Genomic DNA, 19,802 nt, shown 5'->3' with positions numbered 1-19,802 from the left:
CCGTTTGGTTATTTTTTGGGGGAACCAAATAAGAACGTTCTGGTAATTTATTTTTCTGGTAATCTATTTCACAAAAAAAAGAGGTCACACTTACTTATTCAGTCGATGCTGTTTCTGTTTATTTGGTAGTTACAGGACATATTTACATCACATTTAGAAAGAAAGATAAGTTCTACAAATATGCCACCAAAAATACGACCTGATGAGCTTAGCACTCTCTCCCAGTAGGCTAGTTAGGCTATATTTTCAGTCAGAGAAACAGAGGAAGCTCCCGAAAAAAAAGTTGCTTTATTTTATGATAGTCCGGTATAAAAAGTAGGCTACTTACAGATAAAATAAAAACATTATTGTGATAGCCATTATGATTTGTCTGATTTCTTCAAGCATTCATATTTACTATGTTTACTATGGTAATGGTAAGCGTGCATAGTCTTTTGCATCGTGTATAAATATTTCTACCTTATACGGTGATCAGAATCCACACCGGATCACACACAGAAGGCATTCAAACAGGAAAGTGAGTTTTGAGGTACATTTTTTTTTAAAAGTCTTTAAAGCTGACAGAATCATCCGGCGCTGCCGTCTTCAGACTCAGGTAAACGCCGCCTCTGTTCGTAACCACTGACTCCTCTAGCCCGAGCTGGCCCTCTTTGGACCAAGGTATTCGGCGGGCCAGGAAACCCTGGCCGTTGGCCCCGAGGAAGCCCCGACAAGGCTCGATCAAGCCCCGGAAGTGACAGTGGAAACGCGACTGGCCCTGGCACGCACTAGCACGCCCGCTTTTGGCCCAACAGTGGAAACGCGGCTAATGCTGATTGGCTGATGGCAGCCTTCACTATCAACTATAATATAATTAAATATTTGTAATTTATTTGCATGCCACAATGGAGAAAGAGACATTTTTATGGTGCAATTTCAGCATCGACCAGCTGGGGTCATACTAACTGGGCCATGCTAACCAGCCAAACTTTGACCCCTTGGTCAAGACATAATTCAGCTTCGCTCTTTACTTTTCAGTGCCTCTTTCGCAACCTTTAGATGTCTCAAGATAAACCACCCTTAAACTTATAACAGCTAATTTCTCAAAAAATGTTATCAAATATTGCAGGATCAGTGCCCTAACCTTTGTTTACTCATATGAAAGGCCCGCTTTGCTTGAGCAGCTGAGATGGCCAATTAAAGCGTTCTGCTTGCACCGCTGGCCCTAGTTTTAATTTTAAGGCTAAACCAGCATCCTTCACTGCTTGAGTCATGCAGGCTGTCCTCCTAGTCATCATTAGTTAAGTGTGATTTGAGAGAGAGGAGGCCGGAGCAAAGAAACTGTCTCAAAGGCGCAGAGAGTGAAGCTTTTAATCAGGCGGAACTGGAACCGCTACAGGTCAGTGCGGTGTCACTTCCCAACAAACAAGAAACGGCACCGAAAATGACTTCTAATAAAACAAGAGCAACGGGATGAAAAAAGAGGGTTTAGGGGGAGAGCAAATGAAAGAGAAAGAGGGGAACCTAATATAAATGATAGTAGCTCAGACAATAGCCTCAGGATTCTACATCAAGCTTAACTATGTGCAATTAAGCTTTAGACTGGGAGAAAATCACCTTGTAAAAATATTTGTCATGTGAGCCGTTTCTCTGGTCTCTGCACTAATTAACAAGGGAACGTATTAGTGTTTGTTTGTACTTCTATTTACACATAACTATACAGCAAAACAAACATATACCTCATGTGATTATTTTCTAGATTCAATTTCTAGATCTCAATTAAGTCGCTGACATATAATCGCTATCATTAAGCAATAATAATTTACTTATCCGCTTATGAACTGTAGAACTAACAAATTAAGTACATTATTATCAGTTGTATAATTAGTTGCATAATTGTGACGGAGTAGATGCAGCACAGTGAACTTTATCGTGCCTACAGGACTGAATAACCTTCTATAGACCAACACAGAAGACATATTTGAAGCCATCTTAAAGTCAGATATATTTCTGTATTTCTAAGTATTGCTGTAAAAATTAAAATGCAACACCACCAGTGTCTGCAGAAAAGGGCACTTTTTCACAGCTAGGGAAGAAAAAAGTCTGTTTCATAAGAAGGTAAAGCTATGGTCTTTAAGAGAGGTCAAATTAAAAATTTTAGCCATGGTCAGCAGTTAGTTCTCTGTTCCCTGGCTGTGGAGAGAGGGAGTGAAATGATCCAAGGCAATAGCATAAAGCAGATACTCCAGCTTTATCTTGCTTGGGCTGTGTGAACGAGACTTAGGATGCACAGTAAAGAAAGCACTGACGAACAGAAATGAGTTTAGAGGGTAAGGAAGGAATTGGGTCAGTTTCAATCAAGCCAATTGGGCTTCTGAAAGTACAACTTAAGTATCAGTACTTTGCTCTCGATCCCCACATACAAATATTTAGCCTAAGTGTTTTTTTAAACTTGCGGTTTTACAATTTTTTTGCACAAAAAAAAAATCAATGCATAAAATAGACTCCAAAGTGAAAATACGAACTGTGTTAGCAAGTTGGGTAAGACAGGAACTATTTCTTATCTTACCTTACGCAGAACTGCTGAAGGACACAAGCAGCCAGCCACAACCGCTCACGCCGCTGACACTTCACTCACAGCCTTCAATCAAACGCAGACTGGGGCTTTGACAAAGAAACATAATTCACATTAAAGTCAAAGCGTAGATGTGACATTTATTATAATGGGTTTGTGTGATGATTGTTTAATGATTCAAATTATTTAAAAGTTGAAATTGATTTTATAACTGTTGTTAATAAATAATTTAAAAAAAACAAAAGTTGAGTGCTATAATTACTTAATTACTTAATTACTTATCTTGAGGAAATGTTCCACAACAGGACAAAGCAATATTGATACAAGCTTCTGGAACTCACATTATGTTTTAATGTACTAAAATGTTATGTTTACTATAGTATAATAATATACTGTATTAATAATATTATACAATTGTTATTGAGTGTTATTAGAAATATGACAGAAAAGGTTTACTATGGGAAAATAAATACTAAACCGAAAGCTAACGTAGCACTAACATTTCAGTGAAAATACGTAAACAGACGGTGTGCAAGTCCATTGGTATCGATATTGGCAAGTTCTAGCAAGTAACTGTGTCAGATCATCTATCCCTATCTATGACAAAGCATTTTGTGCAGGCACAATAAGGCATTAAAATGTGCTTTCTTTTCACAGGTGAGTGAGACAGGTGAAGTGGATATTCAGATGGTAGACTCTCAGATATGGATCCCTGCTGAGGAGCCCATATCCAACAAAACATTCCTGTTGAATTCCAAGATCTGGGAGATTTGCCAAGATCTACCCATCCACTGGATCCACCCATCTCCTCTCAGAGGTTACAAACAGGGCTTCACCAACTCGAAATCCAATTCAACCCTAGTAATAAGGTTTCAGAATAGCCAAGTCAAGGCTGTAATTTCTTTTGCTCTCCACTGTTTGTTTGTACTTTCCCTTCAAACACAGAATTCTGTGGCTAATGCTCTAGAAATGTCCTAAGCAATCATTGATTAAGTAATCAAGGACATGATACACCATGTTTGAAGAAATATTTTGGCAGAAACTAACGTGTTACATTTTTCTAAATGAGGGTTTTATAGCACTGGGGGGGGGGGGGTTATGTTCTTAAGGAAGATCAAAGGGGCCTTTCACGATATCCATTTTGTAGAAGCAAGTGTTTAGCAGCGTGACTGCATCATCGTCTTTCCTTCTGTGATGCAGATGCTGAGTTCCATGATGTAGAGGACGTGCAGGAGACCCCAGAGCTGGAGGCAAGAGGGCCACGTCAGGCCCGGGACGTCATGGACCAGTTACCAGTAAACGACTATGTAAGTATGAGCCCGAGGTTCATTCCTAAAAGGCGTGTTCGACTGCGGTTGAGCTGGATAGTCATGCTCTCTTTTTTAGTATAAATCGTTCATTAATCGAAGTTCCCTTTCCGAACTTAAAACAGACCATGTGGACCACAGGGCATTGAAATTGCTCTATATATCTGCTTAAATCAGGCCAGCTCACTTAAGACTCCCTTAATGTCTTACTGCTAATGGAGAGGGATATTTAGCCTTCAAAGGAAGCAAGTTTGCTTTGCAGTATTTTCATGCCTCTCTTATGTAGTTAGTGATGTACAAAGACAGCCTCCCAAGGTCACTCATTAATGAACAGATAAATGTATTAATCATGCTTTAATTATCAAGGCATAAAGAATCAAACGGCCAAAGAGAGTCCTTTATTGCGTTCATGAAGTGAAGCATATGTTCAATGATTAATTATCCTGAAGTCCTAGCACCTACGATATACACCTCCCTATCTAGTATGCGACTTTTAGCCTCTGAGCGCAAGGATGAGAAGACGTGAAAAGAAAGAACTTTAGGTGGGGGGAAAAGGCATATTTATCTGCAGAGGTCCAGGAACGACTTGCCTTCCCATCTCATCCAGCAAAACGGACTGCAAAGTTACATTTAATTAAAGCAAATCCAGATGAAACCACCTTTCGCTTTTGAAATCTTCTCCTTCAATCAGCTGGTTAATACATACCAATCCAGCCTATTCCAAGGCTAAGCACAGGCGGGCTGTGTTTGTGGGCAGAGCGATAACAAAGGCTTTTGCGAACGTCAGAGGGGATGTGGCTTCCAGTAATTGGAGTCTGGAGTCATGTAGATGCTGCTGGGAAGCCAGATATCTCAGACCTTTCAGAGGATCCTAGACGCAAGCCCTTCTTTTAGATCTCCCACCGGCAGACGTCTGCAGCTCGAGGAGGGAATTCATATTTTGCTACAGGTCTCTGTACCCTGTTGTGTACTTTTTGTAAATAATCATCAAAGTTCCTGTGACAGAAGGCCTGAGATATACGAGGCTGACCTTTCCCCAGTACTGCCACGCTGATGTGTTGTGTGCCAGCACAGCTCTGGATATCTTTCAAACTGAATAACTATCATCTGGCTGCACTGAGAAATTGCATCATGGTCCTTGACCTACATTGGGAGGATAAGCCTCTGATGATTGGGTCCGGTCGAATCTCAGACTTGTACGCCTGCCGCAGTTGTTGATGGTAGGAATTGTGACCCCGCGTTCTAGCTGAAAGCATTCTGGCTTGCAGATCGCTGATTGAACCTCCCTCCCCAAGTCTGAACTTAAGATGCACTTTCCGGTCAAGGACCCGAAGAAGATAAATTCACTTTAAACTTATAATACTAAAATGAGGCAAAAAAAAGTATCTTTATACATCTGTAATTGGAAAAAATGTCAATAAATTAAGCTGTGTAAAATTAACGTGTTCGCACATGCAGTTGTTCCCTTTTGAGGGAAGAAAATTATAACACAGGTCTGTATTTACACTATCAATCAGATAAGATTTGTTTTTGAAAGAAGTCTCTTAAGCGGGTCGCACACCGGACGCTCAGCGCCGCGCTGCGCCACGTCTAGGACAACTCTCACCTGAAAATCCGATAACATCAGCAATTTTCTGATTTCTGTAAATAGATATAAAACTAAATGTATATTGCAGCACAGGGTGAAGTCCGTATTAACTACGATTTGAGACACATAAATGTAAATTTAATATAAAACTATGTAAATGGCGCTCTGTGGCGCGGCAGGATTTTGAACACGGTCCTGAGCCGCTGCTGGGCGCCGCGGACAGACGCCGCCGGTGTGTGTACTCTCATAGAGAATAATGTGTTCGAATTTAAAAGACGCGGCGCGGCGCTGAGCTGCGCGTCCGGTGTGCGACCCGCTTTATGCTCACCAAAGCTGCATTTCTTTGATCAAAAATACAGTAAAAACAGTAATATTCTGAAATATTGATATAACTGCTTTCTATTTAAATATATTCCAAATTATAATTTATTCCTGTGATGGCAATATGTCAAAGATCTGATCGGGTGTTCAAGAAACATTTATTATTATCATGTTATGTTGAAAACAGTTGTGCTGCTCAACATTTTAGTCAATGATACTTCTTTTCAGGATTGTTTGATGAATAGAAAGTTCAAAAGAACAACATTTATTTGAAATTATTTGTGACAATAAAGACATTTATAATGTTACTCTTGATCAACTGAATGCATCCTTGCTAAATTAAGTATTGACTTATTTCCAAAAAAAAAAAAAAATCTTACTAAACCTAAACTTGAACGGCAGTGACTATCAATACACACAGGAAATGCAAACATGGAAATGCAAATCTGCAATAATTTAATAAAACAACTTTCTTCACACTTAATCGCACAAGCATAAAGATGTGTTCCTCCGCAGGTGTTCGCATTAAAATGAATGATGGTTCAGCTTCAACGATAATTAAATTCTACCATACAATGAATGCAAATGCTTTACTTTTGTTCTAAACAGTGTGCATGGGTTTGATTTATAAATAAATAACCTGTAAAAGGAGTCTTTCCCCCATCATGTACTGATAAACGGGTTCTCCCCATAAGAATTTTGCATACACTCTGATCAGTTCCAATCGGCTCTAGATGTTCCGATTAGTTTTTAGCATGTATAATGTCAAATTGAATAAAATGCATTCACAGTGTTTAAATAAATAAATAAACAGCATGTTATGCATATTTAATTGTTTAATGAGTTGACTTTGATAATCCTGTGAAAACAAATAATAATAATAGACATTTGATGCAAAAGAATGTAGAGGAACATAATTTTAGAGTTTTCATACATTCTCACATGAAATGCTAGTACATCACGCTTTAACTGTAACACTAAACATAACATAGGACGCGACAGGCTTTGTGAAGCTAATGTAAAACGCTATAGTCAGCTTTAGGCACCTGTTCTTAATTGCTCTTACTATTTTATTCATGACTGACATCATGTTCCAGAGTGCTTTATTTCTTGTCATCTCCGCATGCAACAGACAGACAGATAAAGTCCCAAACATGAAGTTATTAACACTCACTTTCTCATTGCAGCAGGATAATCAGTTTGATTAATATGCCTCTGTGGAACAATACCATAGTCTGTTTTATACTAATCACTCATCATTTCACTCGAAAAAAGAAAACCTCTTATTTTCCCAAATAACATCCACCTTTCATGCTGGCAGGATTTTTTTTTTTTTCTCTCTGTGAAAGTCTGATAAATCAAACAGTTCTATACCGACATGCTTTGTGCTGTTACCAAAATGAATTGTTGTCTTAACACTCCTGACCCTAAACCCAACAAACATTATGAATCAGTAATTGTGCATTTGTGAGAGTAATAAATCAAACCATACAGGCATCAACCTTCTTTCTCTTGCACTAGTCTAATCATTAGGAGAATGCAATTTTCAATCCATTCATCATTGCATAGTGAGCTCATGAAAACTCATACATGCTTCGTTTATGGAGAACATAATGAGAGATGGGACCAGAGGAGAAATGCATGCCATTATGCATCTTCACACGCACATGCACAGGCACATTATAATTCACTGCGCTTCATCTCAAACCCCCAAAAATCAATAATGATAATAATATACCTGTTTATGCTATACAAACACTATGTATGACCGTGGATAAATGACATTTTCTTCCGGGCAACACATTTCAAAGCAATTTCTGCCATCAAGTTTATTTGCATCATTCCCATTTGGAACCCTGAAGCGTTGCCAGACAACCTAGAGAGATCCGGCTTCATCTGCCAATCTAATGCAGATCACAGGAGGTGACTAGGTCAACGATGGTGTTTTTAATCAGCCGGATAACATCATATTGTCTGTGTCGTAAGCTAGGGGAGATCGAAACGCAGTCAAATGAAACAGTGAGTTGAGGGTGCTATCTGCTCCAACAGTTACAGGAGATAGAAAGTTAAGTGGCACTTCTCGGAACCCATCTCGCCGTAGCGGCTGATCAAAGGCATGGCACTCAGCCCTGGGTAATCTGGAGAGGGCATGCGTACACGATCACAATGGAGAGGGCCAAGGGCCATTAATTCTAACCAATTTACCTTTCACTCCGCTTTCATTTAGCCCTTACACCAATTCACACCCTGCCTGTGAGAGCAAATAAACCGATCCTTGTTGGGCGATCATTACCCCGCTAATTGCTGTAGGAACGTGCCATTCGCTTTATGCCAAAGTCAAAGGAGGGCATGAGAGTGCATGGGGGAGGGTTCTCATTTCTGAGCTCAAATGAGGCCAGGGTCGCTGCTCGGACTGAGGCACCGAAGCTACGCATTTATGGGAGTGGGAGGGCTGGGATGAAAGAAACAGTGTAATTATCTCAGCGTCTGCCAGTGTCAAACTTGCTCTGACTGAGAACAGACAGGCAGTGGGGTTAAGGGACTTGAATCTGAGATGCCAAAGCCATGCGATGTCACTGGCGGCGTAATGGAAAGGTCAAGGGCATTATATCATATCAGATACCCTGGCTTGGCATATCAAAACCATCTATTTTAAATGCCACTCTGATCCTTGTGACATATCCGAGTATGACAGGGTTTTTTGTCATTGCATGTCTACACCCCATAATCTCTCTTCATTCCCCTTCAGAGCACTGCACCTTTTTATTGCTAAAATCAAGCTATAAGTCACGCCGACGCACCCTGTGGTGAGATTGCAAGTATTGTTTGGCTGCGGTTCTTACCCTGTTGACTCACTCTCTTCGCAGAGAGAAACGGGGCTGGAGCTGGACAACAGCCTAGATGAGCAGGGCTACTGCTGCCAGTACTGTCGTCGTGGGTACCGTTATTGTCGGCGATACTACGAGCCCCTGGGCGGCTTTTCGCCATATCCTTACTATTACCAGGGAGGACGGGTCATCTGTCAGATTGTCATGCCTTGCAACTGGTGGATAGCACGAATGCTGGGACGAATTTGAGGATCCTGGGGGGAACCAGTGGTGCTATGCTGCTCAGGGGTACGCGTAGACCAGCTTCATTTGTTCCAAATGTCATGCATATATGCTGAACTTTTTCCATTCTTTGTGTAAAAAATCTGCTGAAGTGAGGCAAAACATTAACTCAAAACATCCTCAGTGACCTGGTCACTGTCATAACTATTCTTCATATTATGTATAGGTAGTTGATGCATAACATAATCAAGATAACATAACATAATCACATAACATAACATAATCATGTAATTTCCCTTATACATTTTAGCCTAAAATCAAGATTTTAGGCTAAAATGTATAAGGGAAATGACATATTTTAGGCCCTGTTTTTCACAATTTCACATTTTTGCCTTCATTTGTTCAATTTGTGGTACAACAAATTAATTTTTAATAGTACAAATATGCTCCATCTCAGACTTTTTTTAACAGCATTTTGCTTGTAATAATTATAATATGCATGCAGTTTTTATGAGCATATTCATTTTGAAACGACATGGAATATTAGTCAATTAACATGTTTTAAAAAACTGTTATTGTATAATTAACACACACACACACACACACACACACATACATATATATACATATATATATATATACACTTTTATACATGGATGCTTTCTGTAAGCTTATTTTCAATGAACAGTGTTTTGTCAGTGTTCTGTCCTTGACCTATACGGTAATACTAAAAGTACCACAGAAACGGTTGCATGGAAATGGTCAGTTACTGTAGTCTACATATTCCATGCAGACCTTTCAAATCAATGGAGAACGTGTAGTTAGAGACATAACTCAAACTGTTTTAATTTGCATGTGAAGTTCTACATGACATTACGTTACCCTTTCTGACGGTCCTTTATTTGTCTTTTTTTAAAGTGGATGAGAGGCATTATAAATAACCAGGTTACATTTACACTAATGTGCATGTTTAGTATTGTTTCTAATGTATTTACTGTACGCTTAAGTAAGTCCCTGAAGAACTCTGAAAATTAGGCTTTTTAAAAGCTGTTATGTGAATTTAATGTGGCGTAGAACTATACTGTACACATATCACACGGCTGTATTTAGGTTGTGACATTGCTAGCACCATAATTGCAGCTCTGGGACTGTTTCAATCAATTCTTTCATCCAAGCAAATGGGTGCTCTATAAATTGCATGTACGTAATCTTATGCTCCTTTGTGTTTTTCCAACAACTTCCATCTGAATAAAACTGGTAAAACTTTCAGTGTCTGCTACTAATTTACTGCTGCGAATAAATGTGCTAAGAGACATAAAAATACACTGTGAAATACAACATGTCATCAGGGCTGCCAACTCTCACGCACTCATGCGTGAAACTCACGCAATTGACACTTTTCACACGCTCTCACGCCACACATCCATTTTCTAATGCAGAGGAAAAATCGCGAAGAAGAGGACACTGACACCGACGGACCCACAGACAAGACAGAGCAGGTTACTTTTCATATGAAACAAATATGAGCCTCTCAAATTCTGTCAATTTTATTATGAAATTCAAACAATAGCCTAAATACCGTTTTGGCGCTTGTAAATGTGACGACAGATCGCTGGCGCCTCAGTTCAAGCGGTAGGCTACGTGAACCGATCATCTCTTACTCTTACTACTACTAGTTAATAGTAAATACACACGAATGAACAATAGGTATGTTGAAAGATACAGTACAACTTACCGAAATGTATATGCCTCATACATAATATCGATCAATCAGTGTTTTTCACCCGTGGAAATGGTCAATAAAACAGCTCGAGAACATATCCCATAACGTTACATTTACCCATTTAATGACCATAGCACGTTAGTTGGCTAGAAAAAAATGCTATAGAGAGGAGTATTTTGCTCAATTTTGCACCAATGCTATATTTTCTAAATGTCATAATCATTTGTTAACAAACAAGTATTCGAATTCAATGAGTTCATTGTTTCTGCATTAAATTATTACATTGTTTAAATTAACACATTTTTAGATAACTGTGACTTTGTATATGTAGGCTACATTTCTGGTATACTTAACTTAGACAGTTACCTCTGATAACAGATCACTCTAAATTGTAATATGGACTCATGCATTTTCTGTAAAGCTGCTTTGAAATGATGTGTATTGTGAAAAGCACTTTACAAATAAATGTGAATTGAACTGAATTGAATTAAATATCATGTGCACTATATTAACATATTATATTTTTACATATATCATTAAAATTATTACGTTGTTATTATAATAAAAAACGCATTATTTATATTTGAGTTGTTATTTTTAACCTATCTATTAATGTATCTACAGTACCTAATATTTATCTAAATTAATCGAGATTGAATCAAGATCGGAATCAAATCACAAGAATTGAACTGAATTGAAATCAGGAAATTTGGAAATTTTAAGCAATAATAAAAACAGTGGCCTACCAGTCATTGTACCATGTTGAAACATGTTGTCACTAAAATTGAACTTAATAAAATTCTGTTTAGTTACCAAATGTTTTGACAATCACAATACACTTATTGTGACGTAAACATTATTATTTATTTATTTTTTTACATCCCCCCTCCCTTTCCATTATTCTCACTCCAAGCTAAAATCAAAAGTTGGCAATCAAAAACATGCTGATAATTACAGTGAGGGACACTGACACTTGACTTTTATTCCAAACTTTTTTCAGATGTCTAAGTTTGTGTTCTTTGAGAATCAAACCCAATGACCTTGACATTGTTAGCGTCATGCTCTACCAGTTGAGCTCCAGTAAGACCAAATACATGACTGAGCTATACAAGACCTATTAACAGACACAGTACAATTATCATAAAGAAAAGCTTGTACACTGAAAGCATTCAAGATGCATCTTTTCTAAGAAACCAACAAAAGAGCAAATCACAGGGCTTTCATCTTGAAACAAAGGATGCCACATCTGTGACAAACAACCACGCAAAGCCACAAATCAAAGATGGAGGAAGTTAAAACTAACCTTGATGTTTATCTATTTCACTTCCATGGTCAGTTGTCTAAATGTGATCTCCATCAGCCATATCTTTCCTCAAAACACTTCTTTCGTCTGCAGATGGAAATATCTAATTCACTAGAAGCCTGAGGTAAATGATCAAAGCACAAACTCAAAATACCCCATAGAAAGCTTATTATATTGGATCCGGTTTCTTTTATCACAATACCTGAATTCATATGAGACACCAGCACTTATCTTGATGCGATGCTAAAGGACGTGATCTCAAAAGAGCCTCTGTAGAGTGGGTAAAATAGCAGCAATTAATTCAAATTAATTTAGGATGTAGTTTTAGACCATAATTCATAACATCTATTTGCACACTATCATGTTGTTCAAAACATGTATGACTTTCTTTTCGTGCTGCTTTTATCTTTACCTTAACGATGAGGACCGGGGCTGTCAAACTCCAAAACGGACCAAAAGCACCACAAAACCATGATAAAAGTGATCCATGTGACGGTATTCCAAGACTTGTGAAGTCATACAATAGCTCTGTGTGAGGAAGAAAAAGAAATGTTGTTAGTTATTAAAAATATTAAGTTGTCTTGATAAATCTCATGTTTTCTTGGATTACGAATATGAATGTTCTAAGCAACATATAATTTCCTTTTTAGAATAATACAAGGCAAAGAGTAAGAGCATAAATGAAGAAAGATGTACAGATAAAATAATGAATTTGAGAATTCAACCAAGCCGTTTATAATGTCACTGCTGTCACACTTAAGTTTGTGATATGCCGTATCCATATATAACTACCTTCATGTTTTCATCGCTATTTCCAGACATACCTGAGCTGGTTTGTATATATTGTGTATGACAACACGTCGGATGTATATTTATGTATAATAACCTGTAGGAAGGATTCATGACTTGAAATGTAATTAACTAAAGAATAGTAGCCTAGGCTATGCACATTTACCGACCCAGATCCATACTGAGTCTTGTACAACGATTTCAGATTTAAAACTACCTAACAACAGTGCCAATTTTCATTTGTGAAAGCTCAGAGCTGCTTGTATTTCATTGCCGAGAGACGCAGAAAGTGAGCCTGCAGCAACAGTGACTGTATAAGACAGTGCAAGGAGGCAGGATTGCACAGGTAGGCATGTGAATTAATTCCTTTTGTTAGCACATCAAAAGTGCATTGTTATTTACCTCCAAGCTGTTTGTTTTAATTCTGAGGATTTAACTCGCCGATTTGTGTACGTGGAGCAGGTAGTCCGTGTTTTACAGGCAGACTTTCTGTTTTAGAGCAGTACACGATGTACAAGAGAGAGCAAATTGCTTGTTAAATGTATTTTACTGAGGTGTGACACTACTGCCCTCCAGTGGTGCCATATGGATATGACTATATTATTGTGCATTACTAATGCAGCGTTAGGGCAAAAGGGTTTTCAAAATGGGGGCCATAAGGAAATGCTAGAGAGACTATGGAAATGTTTAGAGAAAACAGTGTAAAAATTATAACAATTATAAACAGATAATTAAAAAGATTAATTAAAATAATGACATAAATAAAATAATAAATATTAGATTTGTTTTTAAATTGATATTAATAAATGGATAAAATAAATTAAAATAAATTATAACATTTAAATAATAAAAAAAATAGATTAAACGATACAAATTTGATTAAAATAAACAAATAGATAATATATCATTATAGTAGCCTATAGTGAGCAGGAAAAACATAATCAACAAAATATTTTCCAAATAATATTTTACACAAATCTATTGCTGTAGAGTGTTTGCACCTACGTCAGATACTCGGATGTAAACAACAGCATGGATTGCAGTTTATGTAGCTACTACTGAACACATTGTTACACTAATTTATGATATCTAAACCATGGGGAAAAAACATGTGGAAGCTGCTAAATCATATAGACAAGGACTTAGTAAGCAGGAAAGAGCGCGAAATTTTGACAAACTAAAGTTAATATGTGGTAAAGATCCGAACGAGCTTCTTAGTCGTGGACTGACGACCCGACAATTCTTCAAAATCCCGACGTTCAGACTGTCAGTCCAAATCCGATTTTTGTTCATATCCGATTGAAATCTGATCAGAATTAGCCTACCAAACGTGAACAGCAAAAAATCACATGAAATCCGTTTCAAGCTACATCCATACGTGGTTTGAAATCCTATTCAGGAAATCCACTTCAGTCTGAACGCTCTGATCGGATTCCGCGTGGTTTATGTGACTTTCTCACGCCACGTAAAATGTGAACGTCAGACGTTGTTATAGGAAACATGCTGAAAGTCAATGGTGCCGAAACAAGGCTGTAGGCTACTGTTGCTGCAAAGTGCCGGACGAGCAGAAAATTATTTTTTAATTTTGAAACAAGAGTGCGGAAAAAAAATTGTGCATACCAGCCTCCTACAGTTCTGCAGCAGGCTCAAGACGCAGTAACGTTAATCCAGCCCGGCGGCTACAGATTTCCATGTTGTAAAATTTAAATATGACAGCATCTCTATTGCAAATGCAAACCCCTCCATCAACTTAACGTCATTGCCATAGAAAACAATGCAGATATTCCGGAAAACGAAAGAGCTGCATGGACACACAAATCGATCTGAACAGAGTTGCAATATACAGAGTTGACATCATAGATCAGATTCCAATGGAATACAAAAATATTCGGATTTGGACTGACGGTGTGAACGTAGCCATTATAGTGAACTACTTTATGTCAACATTTTAGCCATAGTCAACGCTTCATTTACACATGTGGTTGATCATGATGAGCTGGACCCTCTCTCAACCACAAACGCCTTCTTTCCTACCTAGAGATTCTTCTTCATCTCACTGGAAGTTTCCCGGCAGGTGTAGGAGGAGTAGGACCCATCCGAAGCATACGTTTTAATTTGGCTTCTTTGCTCAAGTTGGCTCATAGCTGTTATATACATTAAAATGTAAATTTTGGGAGGGGGACAAACAAGATTCCATTAAGTTTACTGACAACGTTACAATGTCAAAAACCACATTTATTGTTTGGATTTCATTATAAAATTGACAAAATTGTAAACCTCAGACTTAGTTTCTCTTTTTTTTGTATTTGTTTAAAAAATAACCTGCTTGTCTTGTCTTTAGGCGCGTTGTCAGTGTCCTCTTTGCTCTGTGGAGTATTTTTCACTATGTGCTGAGAAAATGGACGTGTGGCGTGATAACAGTGTCTCACTAGCCCCGTTTACACTAGTTTGTAGTTTTAAAATGGCGTTTTAAAATGAAAACGATCCATGTCTATACTGGCGTTTCCACTGAGTTTCAGAAACGATCTCCGTCCACACTACACTACCGAATACGCATGTCACATGACCGTTCATGCACACTGGGCATGCGCACACAATTGTAAAAAGTTGCCTCTTGCTAAGCAGCTGCGGTATTAAAATGTTTAAAGGGTTAGTTCACCCAAAAATGAGCATTCTGTTAGTAATTACTCACCCTCATGTTGTTAAAAACCCGTAAGACTTTCGTTCATTTTTGGAACACGAATTAAGATATTTTTGATGAAATCTGAGAGCTGGCTCACTCCTTCATAGGCTACTAGGTAATTGCAACTGCTGGCCCAGAAGAGTTAGTAAAGACATTGTTAAAATAGTCCAAGTGACTACAGTGGCTCAACCATAAGTTTATCAAGCGACGAGAATACTTTTTGTGTGCAAAAAACCCCAAAAAATAATGACGTGAGTTCACGAGAGCACCACGACGCATACGCGAGAACTGAGAAGATGACGCTCGCGATCATTTGATGGGAAACTGTGAAAGGTAAGCCATTCATTTTGCGGCATTGGTAAGGCACTTTTACGTTTTCTCATTGGTTTCTCACAATTCGAACATCCAGGAAATGCACACTTTAGAACCATTTTAAACACTACATCGAGACCCATCTGCGCTCACGTCAGAGAGGCCCACACGGAAGAAAATGAATAGTTGAATAAAGTCGTTATTTTGGGGGGGGGTTGCGCACAAAAAGTATTCCTCATCGCTTGATAAACTTACGGGTGAGCCACTGTAGTCACTTGAACTATTTTAACAATGTTTTTACTAACTTTTCTGGACCGGCAGAATGAAATTACATAAGCTTATGAAGGAGTGAGGCAGCTCTCAGATTTCATCAAAAATATCTTAATTTGTGTTCCGAACATGAACGAATGTTTTACGGGGGTTGAAACAACATGAGGGTGAATAATTACTGATATAATTTTCATTTTTGGGTGAACTAACCCTTTAACTGCACAGTGCACACTGGCTGCTAAAAAGGACCACAAAGTCAGCAAAGCTTGCAGTTCCATCTCCTTGTGATTGTTTACACGGTCGGCGAGGCGGGTATGTTACAGAGCCTTTGAGAGAGACGACTCCAAGCTGCGTTTCCCCTAAAGCATTGTAAGCCTAAATTGATCGTAGAATAGGGAGACCAGATTTCTCATGGTGGAATACCGGACGGGATGGAAAAGCTGTTTCCTCTCAAAAGCTTATGCAGGGTATAGAGTGGTGCTGGTATGACATCAGCATTTAGCATTTCAACACTTCCGGTTCCATCCTCCCGAAGTCAATGGGTTTTTTGAATGGGTTTTTGGTTAAATAGCTGAAATAAGGTCTGTGGTGAACACAAGCGATACTTTCACGTTTTATTCTACGACATAAAATACATCAGTATTACCCCACTCGTGATTTTTTAAGCTGTTGCGTGTCTTGAAAAAGGTGGTTGATAACAAGTGGCTAAATGGGACTACAGAGGCTGTCTGGGACATTAAACGTCATCACGCCAAACAGGTAAACTCAGTCAGCTTTTAAAGCCTCGTTATTCAAATTGTGCTTTTACAAACTTTTCTAACTTTGCGGGAAAATGTTTTTAGATAAAAACTGAAAGAGTTGTCAGAAGCTTAGTGATGGCGACGTGGGACCGTGTAGTTCATTTATAGCCTACCTTTAGCTTTTTACTTTTTCACTCCATAGCCTACACCAACAGTTTGATTGTGGTAAAACTCGCATTTCATGTCTGTGGTGTTAGAACTCAATATCTGAGTGGCAAAAACATACAAAATTAAATAATCAGACTATCTATCCTAAAGTAAATGATGAATACTGCATTGTAATTATTTAATCATGTATTTTTGGTTTAAAATGTATTGAATGTAACATGGTTGATGCTATAGCCTATACTAAGATTTAGTAATGAATGTTAGATAGAAAACAGTAAATATATTAAATAGGATCACTAAATGTATAATTATATTAAAATAATTCAGTCATTTAGGCTGTGCTTGTTTGTATGGATGAATGTATAGGCCTATATGTATGTAGACTGCAAAAGAGTTAGGCTACTAACTTTACATACATTTAATTCAAAAAGAATTTATGAATTGCCATCAGTGGAGGAAGGTCTGTTTTTCAGTCACATGATGTAGATAGCTACAACCAACAAGGGCTAATGGGGCCATAATAATCAGCCAAACCATGACTCTATGCTGGTTATGACCTGGGAAATATAAAATCATGGTTATTGTTTCAGTTGCCAATGGAAGAATTTGATAAATTCATGCAGTTGAGGGATGTAGGTTGAGAAGTTTAATAGCTGTGAGAGTATTGCTTTTAGCTTCTATAAATTCCAGCTGTGAGATGATGTAAATATTGATGTAAATATAAAGTGATGAACAATGGACGTAAATTGGAGTGGATGTCATTACTCTTAGTTCAGCAACAGAACGAAAGCATTGTTTAGTTTGTGTGTGTGTGTGTATGCGGCAGCATCCTGGTGTGTGAGTAATCTTAGCGCAGCCCCTGACTGGAGGCACATTTCTAATGACCGCCATCCCTCAGCCGTCCCGCCACTCCTCACTAGAGACACTGTGATGCAATAAACACTCGCTCTCTTCAAGCATGTCATTGCCCCCCACCTACTTGTCGTCTTGCTTTAAAAATAGATTGTTCCTTGAGCTGATTTTGTGCAGCTGTGTTGATGTAAAGACGCGGTTTGACACTGGTGAACACAGCTGTCTAGAAATTCAGCTTTAATTTCAATATCTTTTTTAAGCTATACAAGGGTTATTTCGGTTGAGAAGCTTATGATTAGTCATAAATCATGTATGGTATTCAGAAGTGAAATACCGATCACTGCAAGCTGTCCTGTTTAGTCTTTTTTAATGCTGCATGATTGCCAATGGGGAGTCGTCATGACATGTCAAACAGCTACATGTGTTTCCTGCAGCATGACATGCTATACTTCATCTTTATGTTAAACAACATTTTTATTTATTCTTGGATAATTATTATTATACATCCAGTTATGACGTTATGAACTGAGGAACTACAAAGAGCATTATTTTACTTCAAAATATATTTGTCACACTTAAGTGATCTGCAAAAAGGTGAAAAACCTGAAATGATGACCAGTTACAGAACCTAAAATGCTAAAAAGGACCAGGGCTAGTTGTCACAAGGGCAGCTGTACATTATCTCAGTAAGTAACTATGATTTTGACTTGGATGATGCATTCTTCTACCAGTGTTTTTGGTTTCAAAACTGTCTGCATAATTGTTTTGGTGAATTAAATTCTCCCAACCAAAAATTCAGAATGCAATGAAATAAAACCACATTGACATACATTCACACAACTATACAGTATAATATAAATAGATTTTATATTATAATAAAGTTGTATTACATTTTCAAACACATTCAAGAGAGGGATATTTTGGGGCAATCTTTCATGTGTTTTAGATTTTTTTTTTTATTATTATTATTTTTAACAATTTTATAAACCAAAACAATGGTTTGATAATTAACACTTAAAATGCTATAAATATAGATACAATATAGATTATTGACACGCTCCTATTATGAAAACTTCCTATACAGAAATTGCCTTTAAAAAACATACCCACCATGAGACAATTTCGTTGTACTAAATAATTTGGTCACCCCTTCCTCTATATTTGAATTCAAACCTAAAGACTTTACATTGGAAATGGAAAAGTTCACAGCTATAAGCATATTATCTCCAATTCACGTAACATTTGTAGTTGTGTGATAAAATATCTTCCCATTTTCACAGGACACGTTAGCGCTGTGCTAATCGTTTTAACAACCACTTTCAGTTGCCATTTTGCTCCGTCCATACTACAGTTACCTTTAACAGCTTTGATATTGTGTTTTTCTGTATGTTATTGTTTTATTTGTCAGTGTTGCCTGTAGGGTTCAGAGTGCTGGGTAATCTGCAGCTGTGTGTGAATTGTAGACTTGGGGGTAAGAGCTCCATCATGTACCAGGTGCCAGATGGCTCCATCAACAGACACACATGCCCATGCGCGCGCACACACACACACACACACACTTCACAGAATAAGACCACAGAAAGCCTCTCCAAACCCAGACCACCGAGTAGTCACACAAACAACCATTTCTATCCTCACAGCAAGTCCAGCACACACAGAGCTGCGGGAGTGAAAACCGTTTTGTGTTCTCTTGTTAGTTGTTTAAAGATTATTTGTCCACAAGACTGCAGAAAAAAATAAATAATGGAGTGTGGATATGTTAGATGAATTCCATCATTTACACAACTTCATATCATTCCAAACCTGTGATGTCATTTTTTCTATGACACACAAAGGACAATTTTGAAGAATCTCCAAGCAGCTCTTTTCTACATGATAGTTCATAACGACCACTGGCTGTCAAGCTCCAAAAAGGGCAAGGCACCATAAAAGCAGTCTATACAATGGAGTCTAATATGCAATCCGTGCCATAGACCTATAGAGACGTTTTGGAGTTTGACAGTCAGTAAGAAATGTCATTGTACAGAAAAAGTATGTTTAACTCTTTTTTGTGTATGTTCCACACACAACAGCATACTGGTTTGGAATGGAATTTTTTTTATTATTTTTTTTAAACGCTAATTCTCTTTTTCACCCACTCAA

General features: G+C 38.0%; 1 protein-coding gene across 1 annotated transcript in view; it reads left to right on the top strand.

The window, feature by feature from the left end:
• Positions 1–10,089, top strand: part of tnmd (tenomodulin) — a 55,629-nt gene extending 45,540 nt beyond the window's left edge. The window contains exons 5-7 of the mRNA XM_084132457.1: positions 3,212–3,371; positions 3,755–3,861; positions 8,638–10,089. Of these exons, the coding sequence (XP_083988583.1) occupies positions 3,212–3,371; positions 3,755–3,861; positions 8,638–8,847 (477 nt within the window). The 3' untranslated portion in view covers positions 8,848–10,089. The remainder of the gene's footprint in view (positions 1–3,211; positions 3,372–3,754; positions 3,862–8,637) is intronic.
• The last annotated feature ends 9,713 nt before the right edge of the window (positions 10,090–19,802 follow it).

This window comes from Abramis brama (genome assembly GCF_963993115.1).
Source record: "Abramis brama genome assembly, chromosome: 13".
NCBI classification, from domain to species: Eukaryota; Metazoa; Chordata; class Actinopteri; order Cypriniformes; family Leuciscidae; genus Abramis; species Abramis brama.
This window is presented reverse-complemented; position numbering and strand designations above follow the sequence as displayed.